The 15,511-nt window shown below is 37.9% G+C and overlaps 1 protein-coding gene across 3 annotated transcripts; it reads left to right on the forward strand.

Annotated features, from left to right (window-relative positions):
• The first annotated feature begins 992 nt into the window (after nucleotides 1-992).
• On the forward strand, nucleotides 993-15,001 carry CCT8 (chaperonin containing TCP1 subunit 8). 3 transcript variants are annotated; one of them, XM_043892622.1, is made up of 16 exons: nucleotides 993-1,165; nucleotides 3,543-3,633; nucleotides 4,327-4,406; nucleotides 5,947-6,096; nucleotides 6,566-6,746; nucleotides 6,859-6,920; nucleotides 7,832-7,969; nucleotides 8,830-9,008; nucleotides 9,723-9,789; nucleotides 9,866-9,953; nucleotides 10,045-10,160; nucleotides 10,894-10,965; nucleotides 11,046-11,210; nucleotides 11,497-11,616; nucleotides 14,357-14,461; nucleotides 14,772-15,001. In XM_043892622.1, the coding sequence occupies exons 1-15, from the start codon at nucleotides 1,106-1,108 to the stop codon at nucleotides 14,447-14,449; spliced, it is 1,662 nt and encodes a 553-aa protein (XP_043748557.1). In that variant the 5' UTR covers nucleotides 993-1,105; the 3' UTR covers nucleotides 14,450-14,461; nucleotides 14,772-15,001. The 3 variants fall into 3 exon arrangements, with proteins under 3 accessions (XP_043748557.1, XP_043748558.1, XP_043748559.1); XM_043892623.1 differs by lacking the exon at nucleotides 14,357-14,461; XM_043892624.1 differs by lacking the exons at nucleotides 10,894-10,965; nucleotides 11,046-11,210; nucleotides 11,497-11,616; nucleotides 14,357-14,461; nucleotides 14,772-15,001 and adding an exon at nucleotides 10,345-10,824 and having other exon boundaries at nucleotides 10,045-10,179.
• The last annotated feature ends 510 nt before the right edge of the window (nucleotides 15,002-15,511 follow it).

Below are 15,511 nucleotides of genomic sequence, written 5' to 3' on the forward strand. Positions count from 1 at the left end.
TCAGTTGTCTATATTTTCTACTAGGAGAGTGGATTACTTCCACTGTGTGAAATTACTCTTTAAAGTACTCTGCCATCATTCAGTCCTTTGAAATCAGTCATGGGCTGATGTGGGATGACAGAGGTCAGGTTTTAAAGGATTGTGGAAAAGTAAAAGGGGTTTATATTTCCAAGAAAAAGCAGGAAAGGGATTTCCCAGGTGTTCCAGTGGTTAAGACATCATGCTTCCACTGCAGGGGGGCGGGGTTTCACTCCTGGTCGGGGAACTAAGATCCCACATGCCCTGTGGGGCGGCCAAAAAACAGAAGGAAAAAAAGGAGGAAAGAGGAGTACAGTTGCTTAACAACGTGCATTTTGCAATCTAATCTGGGTAGAAATCCTAGTTTTAAGACTACTAGCGCTGTTATCTTGCACAAACTATCTTTTTTGTAAATTGCAAAAGTAAGTAATTAATAAAAGATTGACCACTAGCTAAGATACCGCACATAGAGCAAATAACGGGGCCTGGCACATATGAGCACTCAGTACGTAGTTTTCCTTTCAGATTTGCATTTATCACCTTCAAGTCCCCAGAGATGCTACAGCGCCCAATTCTGAGCCCAAGTTCAACCACAGATTTGGAGGATGAAGGCAGGTGTTCGGCCTCGGAAAAAAAGGGGTGCCCACCTGGCTGATATCGTGGGGAGCTCTGGAAGATTTTCAAGGAAGCTACTCTTGGAAGGCGTGGCAAAACTCAAGGACAAAACTGACAAAATTCAAAAGTCCCCACCACAGAGCCTATGCGTCTAAGCGAACTGAATATCCGGGAGCGAGCCACATCCGCCAGGCAGCCTACGCGTGCGTCGGCCGGAAGACAGAAAGCCCAGCCCGATCGAGCCGCCCCATCGATCGAGCAGATCGAGAATCGTCAACTCAGTTCTGGCGACGCGAACTGCTCCTTCTCGCGAGGGTTCAGACCAGGCCGCCGGGGGAAGGGGCGGGCCCGGCTGAAGAGAAAGGAGGAGCGTGAGGCTGCCGCACGCTACGTTCCCAGGAGGCTGTGCGCGCCTCTCGCTTCCTCCGGGATCTTCTGAGAGGGCGCGTGAACGGCTCTCTGCAGACTGGTCATGGCGCTTCACGTCCCCAAGGCCCCGGGCTTTGCCCAGATGCTCAAGGAGGGAGCGAAGGTAAGAAAACGAGGAAGGGGGGATGAGGTGGGAGAGCCGCGGCGGCCGCAGCCAAGAAAAGAAGCCTACGAACGGGCCCGGCGTGCCCACCCGACATAGCGGTCGGAGGGAAAGAAGATTCCAGAAAGGGAGGTGTTCTCGGGAGGGCTCGGCCGCGGAGGGCCGTGGGCATTTCGTGGTTTTTTTTTTTTTTTTTTTATGGGCCCAGGAGAGGGGGCAAGCGGCCAGAAACGGCGAGTGGGCAACGAGGCCGCAGGCAGCGAGTTCTGTACTTTGTAGCCGCACAGGGTGTGAAGGCCGCTCTTTGCATTTTTCCTCCATCAGTAAAACGAGAGTGAGGAGGATTTCCTTTGGGGGGCGCGAAGTAGGTGAAATAACGTAGGTGAAGGTGCTTTTGAGTACTGCGAAACGGCTCCAGGAGCGGGTGGTCCGGGGAGGAGAGGGACGAGGCAACTCTTGCAAATGAGAAACGATGGGCTCTCTATTTAGTTCGCAGAAATAGTGTATTATGGTAGGATAAACCTTAGTTACAATCCCAATGGGTTCTGGTCTGATCTTAGCCAGCTTGAGGTAAAACTTAACCCTCTGGGTCTTGCTTTCCTCATCTTTCAATTGGGGAGATTGGACGGAAAGAGTTGTAACCCACAGGGTAAAGTGACACCCTGACCTAAGTAAAGCCTTTGTTTTTCGGCGAGATCTTGAAAGTAATTTTAACAGCATGGTTTTTTAAAAAAAAAAAAAAGTCTTAGACGCACTACTGTTAAATGTGTCTTTTATGTTCAATTAGTTGTGTTCCCTATTGTCTCCCAGACTTTCTGTGCTTAAAGGAATGTAGATAGCGTGGTTCCATTTGTGGTAACAGTTTGAGGGAACTAGGTTTCTTGTTGGCAAGGATGCACTTTGGGGATAACGTGACTCTATTAGGTAAGGAGGTTTACTGTAAGAATTGGTGAAAGAGCTTTGCTGAAAATGACATGAACTCACTTTTTTAAAAAGCCTGGGAAGTGTCAATATTTTTTTATTCTTCTGAGGCAGAAATAATAAGTGACCAAATAAGCAAAAAGGATAATTTCAAATAATGATAAAGGAAATTGGAAGTGCACCCCAAAAAAAAATTAAAAAGGAAAGTTTGGGGTAGAACAATAAATGAAATGTTAAGGAAAGAACTCTCAGCTCTGTGCTTAGTGGCCAAGATTAAAGGCAGAAATGTTTCAGGCTAAGGGACCAAATTCTGAGGATGAAGTGAGTTTGACATCTTAAAACAGTGGTAAGAGATAAAATTAGAAGAGTTGTTGGCAAGGATTAGAGGGTGTAGGACCTTGTAGCCCTCACAGGGGATTTACATTTTATCCTAAGAGTGAGGGGAAGTCTTTGAACCGTTGGGTAGGGTCTGATTTATGGTCAGAGGTGACTGTTCCTCAGAGAATGGGAGTGAGGGAAAAGGAGTATAAGGCAGTTTTGTCTGTCTGCTATGATGGAAATGTTCTAAATCAGCATTATCCAGTGTGGTATCCACTAGTCACATGTAGCTACTGGGCAGTTGAACTGTGTCTTTTGAGGGATTGTGTTTTCAATTAATGCAATTAGTGCAATTGTGAGACTTGAGTTTTTAATTAATTACTTAAATTTTAAATAACCACTTGTGGCAGTTGCCTACTCTGTCAGGCAAAGCAGCTCTTAAAAAATGTTCACATGAACAGTAGGCTCTTGAAATTTATCTGAGACTCCCAAGTAAATCCCATGGCTAAAAGAAGTTCATTGTAAAACTTGAAAATTTGAGTACTGTGAGCAGTTCAGTTTTCAGTGTATACACATTGGAATTAATGTGTACAAATGAGCAGTTTGTTTCAGTTCAAATGAGAATTCAAAATCTGTATGCTTTAGTTCTAAAAATGTATAAGGTAAATATGTTAATTCCCTCTGAATATAGACCTGTTGACTCTACAATGCTCAGGTTTTATCACATTCATACCACATGTCAGCTTTTAGAAAGAATTGGTAGACTCTGGAAAGGTATTTTTAAATAATCTGCAGTGGTTCATATGCTTTCTCTAATCAGTCTTAGCGCTCTTCTCTGTACTTGTCAGCACACTTTTAAAAAATTATAGGCTTTATGTTTTGATGTGTAAGTAGGTACCCATGGTCACTAAAAATGTCATGCTTTATTCATTCAATTAGTGGACAAATCTATGGATCATAGATTACAGTGGTATCTGTGGTATCATAGGAACACTGAACACCATGCTTTACATACATCAGTCTTGCTTGATAGTATCAGCAGTCTTTTGAGACAGGTACTGTTCTACTACTCCCATTTTACAGATGAAGAAATTATTGAGATTCACTGTCCTGCCTAATCAGAAGTTTTCTTCTCCAGCATTTTTCAGGGTTAGAAGAGGCTGTGTACAGGAACATACAGGCTTGCAAGGAGCTGGCCCAGACAACTCGCACAGCATACGGACCAAATGGTAATTTCTAAATTCATGTTTTAAAAAATACAGGACTATGATAGAATTTTGTGTAATAGTTCCTTGAAACTTGTTTGAGGATAGTATATGTAAATTGAGAGTTTTAGCCATAATACAGTGTGGCGTTGAAAATAACTCCTGTACAGTTTTTCTAATCTTTAATCAGCAGTTCAGATCTTTTTAGAAAAGTTGGAATCGAAATGTTACTTTTTGTCCTACTGAGAGGATAGAAAAGTTAGGTGCTTTCACCTTTGAGGTAGTACCTAGTGTTCATTGTTACAGCTGTGGAATGGTTCTCTTACGTAAAATGACATAATTTAAGAGAGAAAAATTGTCTCTTGCTTCCCACCATCAACTGAATTAATTGATACAAATTTATGAAATAAGCAAAACAAATATATTTTCAAGTAAATAATTTTAGTCTTTGTACATGTCAATATAATTTAAATTGAACAAAAAATATGAAATTGGCAGGAAAGAAAGAATACAGGTGTGCAGGCAGGGGAAGCCATTGGGCTGTGGCTTTAAGAATAGGTAGTATGTTTTGAGTTCTTACAACGTTATTTCAAGGAATGGATAGCAAATTTGTGTTTCTTTTTTTTTTTTTTAATTTGTGTTTCTTGACTGGATTTTCTTTGGTGTCTGGAGAACGGTTTGAGTGATGATGGATTTCTTTTTCTAACTATTTTTGAGGAATGAACAAAATGGTTATCAACCACCTGGAGAAGTTGTTTGTGACAAATGATGCAGCGACTATTTTAAGAGAGCTAGAAGTAAGTTATTTCTTTTAAAAACCCAAGAAATGTTTTGGTGATGTGAAAAATTCAGTGTATTCTAACATCGAATAACCTTTATTTCATTCACATTGGATAATAAGGAGTTTTTTTTTTTTTTTTTTAATTCCCAACTTGAAAAGTCATTCTATAGATATTCCTAATTATAGAGAATCCTCTATGTTTAAGATCTTTGCTCCTGTTAAAATTTTCTGTAATTTATGGAGAGATTAGTTGTTATAAAATATACATACATATTTGCTGATACCATCAAATTGAATGTTGTCTTCTTTAGAGCGTGATGCTAAAGTGAATTATTCCATAATGTAGAAACAGCTGATACTTTAAGATGGGTTTGTTTTAATTGTGTTTGTGAAATTAAATCAGTTGGTGGAATTTTGTTTTGTTCACCTACAGTTTTGATGGTATAGAGTCTGTAGAATAGATAACTGCCACCAGGTTTATGAGGACAGTCTGGCGCCTGATCACACATGGAGAACCACTCCTCAGCCAGCTGCTAATTGAAGGATATGTTCGGTCTCAGGGAATTTTTCTTAAAGCACCAGGATTAATTCTTCAGTCAGAACTCCGTAGATAAGTTAACGTTACTCCAGCTTCTTAAATAATGATATGAGAGTGTCACTTGTCAGTTGTGTCCGACTCTTTGTGACCCCATGGACTATAGCCCACCATGGGATTCTTCAGACAGGAATACTGGAGTGGGTTACCGTGCCCTAACCCAGGGATCGAACCTGGGTCTCCCACATGGCAGGCAGATTCTTTACCATCTGAGCTACAAGGGAAGCCCAAATAATGATACAGTGTTAAAGTAGTAATATTGAACAAAACAGATCCACGAGATAGCTGTGGAGGGACTTGTCATTATGAAGGTTAACATTGTACTCCGTGATGTTCTCAGAAGTTATTTAAGTATGATGGGGCTGTTGTCTTCATAATAAACCAGTGTCAGCTATTTAGTTTTCTCAGTGCTGTCAGTTGTCACTCCTTACTTATTCCTTTAAAAAGCATCTTAAATTCTAGGGAAGGACCACTTAAAATTATGATACACTTTAAGAATATTTTATATTTTTCTTTTTTTAGACCATAATTGATAACCCCTTTCAATGAGGATATACATAAATATTGAAACTTACCACCAAGCTAAATGACATCTACTTTAGCACTTCTGAAGCCTTTTTTTAAAAGTGCCTTAGGTTGGAATTACTTTGTTTTTTAATTTAGTGAACTTGTAATAGTGTTAGGAACCTTATGTATACAGTGTACATACTGAGTGACTGACCATTGAAAGAAAGTGCCCTGTGAAGTTACTGTCATTTATGGTGGTGCATTCGTGCTGATGGGTGTAAGGGGACCTGGATTGTCTTCTTGTGACCACACTACAGGTGGGATCAGAAGAGTTACCTGACCCATAAGAGATTGGAGTCTGTTAATTTAAGAAGAAATGGAAAGGAAAATTTTCGTATTGCTTTAAGGGTCAGATGTTTTAACTTGCTATTTAAATTCGAACGTCTTCTACCAGGTGCAACATCCTGCTGCAAAAATGATTGTGATGGCCTCTCACATGCAAGAGCAAGAGGTTGGAGATGGCACAAACTTTGTTCTGGTTTTTGCTGGAGCTCTCCTGGAATTAGCTGAAGAGCTTCTCAGACTTGGCCTGTCGGTTTCAGAGGTGAGTGACCATTTTAAAACCTACCCCTGTTTCAAATTTGCTTATGTATGTATACCTACTGTTTCAAACTTAAGTCAGTACTACAGTTATAGCCAATACTGAGCACTTTTCTCTGTGTCAGGCTTTGTGGTACATGTACTTCCCATGCAATGTCTCATTCGGTCCTTACAAAACGCCTCTGAGTGGGGCCTATTAAAAGTAATCCCAATTTGTTTCAGATAAGGAAAAGGAGCCTTAAGTTAGAAAAACCTTGCTCGAGTAGCTAGTAATGGCAGTTGGGTTTCAAATGTGGGCTGTCACCAAAGCCTACACTCTTAAATAGTAGGCTTTGCCGTGAATGTTACTCTGGGAGTGTGCTTTGTCTTTTTCTATTGAAAATACCATATCCATTGGGTTATCAAAATGAGATACTTTAAGACATGTCAAAATTACGTCCTTTGAGGAAGTATTTTTGCTCTTTACATTTAAGGTCATAGAAGGCTATGAAATAGCCTGCAAAAAAGCTCATGAGATTCTTCCTGACTTGGTATGTTGTTCTGCAAAAAATCTACGGGATGTTGAAGAAGTGTCATCTCTACTTCATACCTCCGTAATGAGTAAACAATATGGTAATGAAGTGTTTCTGGCCAAGCTTATAGCTCAGGCATGTGGTGAGTATGTATCAGTAAATGAAAAAATCCAAAATTAAAATGTCTTCATGTGGCTAAGATATTTTCTCTGTTTTCCCAATATATCTTTTGATATGTCTTGGTTTCTTAACAGTATCCATTTTTCCTGACTCTGGCCATTTCAATGTTGATAACATCAGAGTTTGTAAGATTCTGGTAAGTTCAGAAATGCATCAGTGTTATCTAGATAGGTCTTTTTTTTTTTTTCCCCCTTAGCCAAAAAAAAATTTGTTAATCTAAATTTTACCCCGTAAGTTTTAGACACTTGCGACTTTCCTGCCTTCATTGTAAGATTTTGATCTTGCTAGATTGTAATACTACTAGTTCGAATTTAAAAGGATATTGACATATTCTTAAGTCATCATTTTTCCATAACAGTTGAAAGGTTTAGTGCATAAACAAAGTACTAATTATTGGCACTCTTCATATATGCTGACTTATAAAATGAGCTTAGAAGGCAATTTTGCAGGTGGTTCAAGTTTTTCTGTTGCTGTATAATAAAATTCATACTTTTAATGTTAATATCTAAAGGGATATATTTGGTAAAAATTGTGATTGATACAGTAAAACATATAACTATTGGTTTTACACATTGACATGTGATTGTTAATGTGGTCAAGTTTAACTTACATAAGTACATGCATTAGCTGTATGTGTTAATATACGTGCTGTGTATTCTGACTATCCATACACTGCCTCCCCTTCCCTGTTATTACCTGGTGTGCGTGTGAAATCAGAAACTTGGCTTTGATCCCTGTTCTGTCCCTGTCACTAACAGTCCAGCCTGGTACATTGGTGCTGAGTGAATGAATGGTTTAGAGCAGTTGTCCTTTGATTTTTCCCCAAGTATGCTGCAGGATCTAGGTCTGTAACTGTAGCTCATTGCCACAGTGATCCCTGCAATGAACAGACTGGTGTGTTTTAATGTCTACCACTGTATCATCCCCAAGAGTCACTGCTTTGCTGTAGTACATTATTTAGTAATGAATATTTTTGGTACATGCAGAAGCAGGCAATTATCCCTGATGTCATGAAATCATTGATGATTTTGGTATCCAACTCCTCAGGGCTCTGGTGTGCATTCCTCTTCAGTATTGCATGGCATGGTTTTTAAGAAGGAAACTGAAGGTGATGTAACATCTGTCAAAGATGCAAAAATAGCAGTGTACTCTTGTCCTTTTGATGGCATGATAACAGAAACTAAGGTATGTAGATTTCAGAATCTTGAAGGTGAAAATTTGGGCTTCCTTTTCAGATAGTCTTAATGATTCTAACATTTTGAGGTGGAGTTTGCTCTTAATCCAGTGAATATGGCATAATTACTGAAAACTGCAGGCTTGTGTCTATTTTTTAGTTAGATTTATATTGAATATCTAATTCACGTACTAAATAAGTGAAACTTGAGATGGTGACACAGTATTGTTTACAGTCTAAACAAACAGTTCTTGACTTCTAGTAGAACTTAACACATTCAGCGGGTTAAATGTTCAGTGAAAAAATGTATTTGCGTGCTGTTCATTGCAGTTTTTTAAATAACATTGAAATTCTGTAGCATCCTGAAACAAAAATAAGTTAACATAATTTGAAGTTAGTAACAGTTACAATTTGAAGTTTGTATTTGAAAATACATACTAAGAAGTCTGAAGTTTATACATCACTGTTGATTTCATCGCTGGAATTTTTAAAGTTATACAGATTTGGGGTGGGATGGGCCTGGTCATTTAGTCCACATTTTAGAAAAAGTTTGAGAACCACAGTGTTGTTTTGGTACACTAATTGACATCAGAAGACAGACGTCAGGACTCCTGCCTGACATCTCATAGTTTAGAATTTCTCTAATTTTTCCATGAAAAGTGCCTGTCAGAGAGCAAATATGTTAGTGCTGAGTGTGGCGGAGGGAGAGGTTGTTTGTCTAGGAGCAAGCTGCATTTCTGTTAGTTTCATACAGATTTTGTATTGTTTCATAATATGTGCATGTTTAAATTGTTTCTTTAATGTTATTCTGTGACTTTGAACACCGAAGTGATGAAATGGTTTTAAAGAAAATCTTTGCTTATTTTGCTAGGGAACAGTGTTGATAAAGAGTGCTGAAGAATTGATGAATTTTAGTAAGGGAGAAGAAAATCTCATGGATGCGCAAGTCAAAGCTATTGCTGATACTGGTGCAAATGTCGTAGTAACGGGTGGCAGAGTGGCAGACATGGCTCTTCACTATGCAAACAAATACAATATCATGTTGGTGAGGTAAGAGAGGACTGCATTCTGTTACTCCAGATTGTAAATGACTTTGGATGGTGAAACAGTGAACAAATAAATTCAGCACACCATAAAGACTGTTAAGAGTGTTAAAAGGGGGAAGTATGAGGTATTAGATAATGTAGCACGTGGACTTCACTTGGTCTAGGGAAACAGGAAACATTTCTGAGCAAATATACCTTTAGACTGAGAGCTGAAGGACCAGTTAACAGGTGTTATTGAAGAGGGAGAAGGAAGAGTGTTCCAGGCAAGAGGAAGAGCTTAAGAGACCAGACACAAATCTGGTACACACTGTTAGCTAGAGTGTGGGGGTAGGAACATAACTTTGTTTATGAATTACACTGGATAACTTAACCGTTCCCACGGTTCTTAATATAATGTGCAGAGGAAATCACTGTTCTCTTTCTCACAGAACATTCAGTTGCCCAAAGTATAGCAAAAGTTTTCTATGTGCCAGGGCTTCCTTTGTGTTTTACAACTACAAACCCTTGACATCCTAAGGAGACTTGGGAACTTTGTCAGTTCTACAGTAATTTCATAAACATAAGTGGCTGGATTGCACAGTGCAGTCCAGACCTATTCTGAGCTTGAACCTTCAGGGAAGAAAGAGGGTGACTTGAGGCCCTGTGAACAGTTTCCTGTTTAATATCTTGTGTTTTACTAGTGTGTCTCCTATTAAGGTGTTTGTTTTGTTTTTTAAAGGCTGAACTCAAAGTGGGATCTCAGAAGATTATGCAAAACAGTTGGTGCTACAGCTCTTCCTAGATTGGTATGTATTTTGGGCACTATTAAAAGATAGTCGAACCTATTCAAATTACTTTATTACAAGAATCATTTTCTCACAGAATCCTCCTGTCCTTGAAGAAATGGGACATTGTGACAGTGTTTACCTGTCAGAGGTTGGAGATACACAAGTGGTTGTGTTTAAGCATGGTGAGTAGTCATGGTAAAATGTACGTATGTGATGTGTAGGGAGCTCATTTTCTTTTACTAATCTCCTAATATATATTTAATTTATTGACAGAAAAGGAAGATGGTGCCATTTCTACCATAGTCCTTCGAGGCTCTACAGACAACCTGATGGATGATATAGAGAGGGCAGTAGATGATGGTGTTAATACTTTCAAAGTTCTCACAAGGGTCAGTATGAGCATTCATCGTAACTTAGTATTTTTTTTTTTTTTTTTTTTGTCTTCTTATGACATCTTTATTCATGATAGTGCTAAACTGGAAATGATCCAAATGTTCATCAACTTGTAACTGAATAAATATTGTAGGATTCTAATTAACAAAAAAAGAACAAACTTCTGATATATGCTGCTATGTAACTTAGTAATTTTAAGTCCTCAGAAACACAATTGGCAGACTCCTAAACGTCTTGAGAACTTCAAAATGAAAAACATGAGTGGCTTGTGTAAAGCACAGCACCTTTTTCTGTAAGACTCCATTTAAGTGTTTATTGCTGATGGATTTTCTTAAATGAAATATGAAAAGAAACAGCAAATCAAGGCTTCCTTTTTTAACTGTCGTGAAGAGTTTATGGTGGTTTTTCTTCTATTACATTTCAGTTTCCTTTTCAGTAAATTGTTAGTGCTGAATCTGTGAAAATGTAGATAATTACAGTGTTGTTCCCATTCTTCACTTTGATTCTTTTTCATATACGAGACCCTACAGTGAGGTAAGATAGCTTGTCCAAATCATTCCATTTTTTAATTGGAATTGGAATTTTATAAAATTTGTAATTGAATCAGATTTAAAGCTCTTAAGTTTGGTGGAGTACTGGAATCTGAAAAGATTTAGAAAACTGGAAATTGCTTCTTGGTGACTTGTTTTTTTAAACAACATTTAAACGTTAAACATTTAAACGTTATAGGATAAACGTCTTGTACCTGGAGGTGGAGCAACAGAAATTGAATTAGCCAAACAGATCACATCATATGGAGAGGTATATGGTTTTCTGTGTATAAACTGACTTTCTTGTTGTTGTTTGAATAAAATTGAGTAACTAGCACATTTTTGTTTTAGACGTGTCCTGGACTTGAACAGTATGCCATTAAGAAGTTTGCGGAGGCATTTGAAGCTATTCCCCGGGCACTGGCAGAAAACTCTGGAGTTAAGGCCAATGAAGTAATCTCTAAACTCTATGCAGTACATCAAGAAGGAAATAAAAACGTTGGATTAGATATTGAGGTATTTGGGAGAAAAAAAAAAGTGAACTTTATTTTGTGAATGTACAACATAACATTAAAAGGAAGATAAGAGAATGTTCTGATTTGTGAGCACAGGATTTTCTTAACAGCTTTTTCAGTTTGTCTGATAATTTAGTTATCCTTCTGCTTTATAGTGTATATAGGGTAGTACTTTTGCCTAGCTACTTATTCTAGTTTTTATATAAGTAGCACTTTATATTATTGAGTGTAAATATTTTCACATAAACCTTTAGAATGAAAGCATAAAAACAGTTCTGTGTTGACAGGCTGAAGTTCCTGCTGTAAAGGACATGTTGGAAGCTGGTGTTCTAGATACTTACCTGGGAAAATACTGGGCTATAAAACTGGCTACTAATGCTGCCGTCACTGTTCTCAGAGTGGATCAGGTGAGTGAGAAATTAAATACTGATCTTTAAAAATACTAGTTTTTATGTAGTTCAAAGTATATTTTCATGGACCTGAAACACAGTTCTCTTCCTATTCAAAGTAAAGTACTCCCCCCCAGCCACCCAAAAAAGTTTTGTTTCTCTATTATAGTTTTACATTTTATTGAAAGTATTTTAAAAGTATCTTTCTAATGAGAGACTCCTTTGCCACTTGGGAAGTGAAATGGGTAAAATAAATCTCATTTAGATTCATAGTTTTCAAGACTTTTTTTTCCCTTAAAACCCTTTTTAAGAGGAAGTTCCTTATGGAATATGGAAGGGTCATAAAAGCCTGAAGCAGACATTGCAGACTACAGTATTCTCTAACTTGTTTGCAGTTTTGCTTTCTGTGGTTTCATTTTACCCACAAGTCATCTGTTATGCCAGACACTGTATGGAAAATTCTAGAAAAATGTAATTCATATATTTCAAATTGTACACCGTTATCAGTAGCGTGATGAAATCTCATGCTCTCCTGCTTCAGGACATGAACTATTCCTTCATCCAGCATATCCACGCTCTGTACACTCTCTCTTAGCCATTTCAGTGATCAGATCAACAAATTTTACTTCCTGGCCCCAGAGTTGGAGAAGGAGATGGCAACCCACCCCAGTATTCTTGTCTGGAGAATACCATGGACAGAAGAGTCTAGTAGACTACAGTCCATGGGGTCGCAAAGAGTCAGACATGACTGAACTGACTTAGCACACAGTCCCAAAGTACAGGAGTAGTGATGCTGCCAACTTGAATACACTCTTACTGTACCTGATTGATAGACTTGTACGGGTGATAAAAGCAGAGTGTTGTTGATAGACTTGTACGGGTGATAAAAGCAGAGTGTTGTTATATATATAGGGTTCTTACTGTGCTGTTTCAGGCATCCACTCAGGTTCTTGGAAGGCATCTGAGGGGAAATGTCTGGACCACCATCAAGGAAATGTGGAGGTGACAGGGCCTGGTGGTTAAGAGCGTTCTTCTGTGACAAATGTTGTCTTGGGGGTTTTAAGGTCCTCAGGTGTTAAAATTATCATAGTATTTCTGCTAATATTTTTGAGGGATTAGGCAAAGAGGAAAAGTGATGAAGACTATTTCGAATTGAGATAAATCAGAAATCACAATTTTTCAAAAAGGTGTTTTCTAGTACTTAATGAAATCTATTTTCTTACAGAATTCTAGGAGTGATTATTAACCAATGAATAATTTTTAAATATTGAGTAGAAAATTTTAATTGCTAGAGGCACAGTGTAAATCCATTTAATGAAAACCATTAAATGAAAACCATGCCGAATTAATCTTGGGACAATCAAATTTTAGGTAGAAATGAAAGGAAAGTTTTACATAGAAATGGAAAGGAGATTGATCTAAGCAAGGACCAGTTGGTTGTAATTATAGCAAAACAGACTTCACTTTGGTAAAGAACTCTTTTCCTAGGTGAGATGACCAGAAATGGAACTGGATATCCATGGACTGGATTTAGTAATCGTGCATTTTTATGTCAGTGCATCATACTGTTTTTAGAAAAAAATGGTTTTGGAGTTTGTAAGCAAAGATAATAGGGGCCCCAAGAAAAAGTAGAAGGAGACAGGAGAAGCTAAATAGACTGAAGCATGGGATAAGCAGCAAATTTTCACAGTCAAAGTTTGTAAGGAATATTTTGCATGTCAGTTAGCCAAGCAAGACAGTAGTGTTAATAACACAAGTGCCTTTCTCACACAGGTACTTCTGATTTTTGGGTTTAACCTAGGAAGGCTGTGTTATGTTTTACCCTAAGGGAGGATGTTCATTGTTTTTGCCATTAGCACTCTGTACATACCTATCTGAGGAACCCATCCAAGTGTAATGAGCTTGTACTCTTCAGTATAGTTGTACCTAATTTTGCATAGTATGGATTTTAGAAAAGGACTTGAAAAGTTTTCAGCATTGGACAGTGTAGTAGGGCTGGATTAGTGTTTGTTCAGGTGTTTACTAGTTCTCAAATTGTGCCCTAATCCATAGCATCCTTGTCATCTAACAACTTGTTAAAGATACAAATTCCCAGATCCAGGGAATCAGAAACTCTGGAAAGAGGCCCATCAGTCTGTTATCTTAATTGAAGTATACTTAGGTTCTAAAATTATACTTACTACTTTTAATTCAATCTGAATTTATCCCCAGTTGGTAAAATGTTATTGCAGGACTTTCAAGTTCTTTATGAAAGCAGCTTCTAAAAAGGGATGGGGACGCTATTGAAGGTGGTAGTGAAGATATTTTATGACTTTTCGTTGCATTGAGACTCATGCCAAATTCCTTGATGTTTTATATATATATATATGTATGTACTAATCAGGGATTAAGAGTTCTGCTCTGTGGAAAGCCAACTATGTTTAACTTCTCCCAAATTTATTTGAGCCCAAAGCTGCAACCATCACCTTTTTCTGTTCAAACATAAATCCTTTAAAAAATGCTAGATCTATACTTGTAAAATAGTGGGTAAGTGATTCTAGATAAATGAGGTTTCTGGCATGTAAGTTTCCAGGCAACTAGGTGCTAGGACTTTTGTTTATGAACACAATTCTTGGACTTGAAGGGCTCTCATTTACTAGGAAATAAAGTAAAAGTTGATTATATGAGGTCACTGAATAACTTTTTTCTAGGCTCTCAGGTACTAGGAAATATCATTGTTGAACTTTAATATATATATTTTACCTATCAACGACTTTAGATTATAATGGCAAAACTGGCAGGTGGACCTAAAGCTCCTAAACCACAAGGAAATTGGGATAAAGATGGTTTGCAAGATGAATCTCATATATAAATAGCAAATCAGGTGCCAAACTGATTGATGACAGTGATGCATGCAGATGTTTCTCACATTCTGCACATTGGGTTGTTGAAATGCATGTCTTAGAAGGCCTCCCGCTAATGAATGTGCATTTTGTTGCTGTTAATGTCCACAAAAATGGAAACTCACCTGCTGGATGATAACCAAGATTATGCTAGTGTTCCATATGTGATGTAATAACAGATTGCTCATTGGTGATGATTGCTTAATAACAAAGCAGGCTCAGAAAAATATTCTTTCTATTCATTCTAAAGCTTGAGTTTGTAAGTGTACTCTTGTGAATTTTGTTTTGCAGATCATCATGGCAAAACCAGCAGGTGGGCCCAAGCCTCCAAGTGGAAAGAAAGACTGGGATGATGACCAAAATGACTGAATGGCTTCATTTTTACTGTAGGTGAAGGTTGTATTTGTAGTAGTACTATAGGAATTGCCTGATGTTTTCATATTCTCCTTAAATTAAGAAGTGGTTTGTGTTTGTATCTTGTATCCTTGAATGGATGATACAATAAACATGTTACTGTCGAAGCCTCTTTGTCTGAGGACCACTGTTCTTGGATCTGGATGACCTGTTTTGTGTCAACCTTGTTAATGAAAAACTGTGACACTTAAGGAAAGTCACCCAAGTTATTAGGGGGTCTGTTTGCAGTATAAATCTGGCCTGCTGTTTGTCTTTGTACATAAGTTTTATTGAAACACAGCTGTGATCAAGTATTTACATTCTGTCTATGGCCGCTTTCTACAAGGGAAAGGCAGAGTTGGAGTTATGACAGAAATGAAGTGGCCTGCAAGGGCTCTGAGACATTTACTAATTATAGGAAGTGCTCTATAGGAAGTCTGTCAATCCCTGGACGCAACTGAAAATATGCCTCTTGACGTATAAATTAAGCAAGTCAATTTTTATACGTGGAGGTTTGAAAAAAGCAAAGAACACTGTAAAAAGTAAACTTATTTTACAGAACATGTGCTACTATGTGTTGGTTATATGAGGTCACTGAATAACACTTTTAAACTTTCTTATTTGTTTTTGGCATTTCA

Source organism: Cervus elaphus, chromosome 31 (assembly GCF_910594005.1).
Source record: "Cervus elaphus chromosome 31, mCerEla1.1, whole genome shotgun sequence".
Classification (NCBI taxonomy): domain Eukaryota; kingdom Metazoa; phylum Chordata; class Mammalia; order Artiodactyla; family Cervidae; genus Cervus; species Cervus elaphus.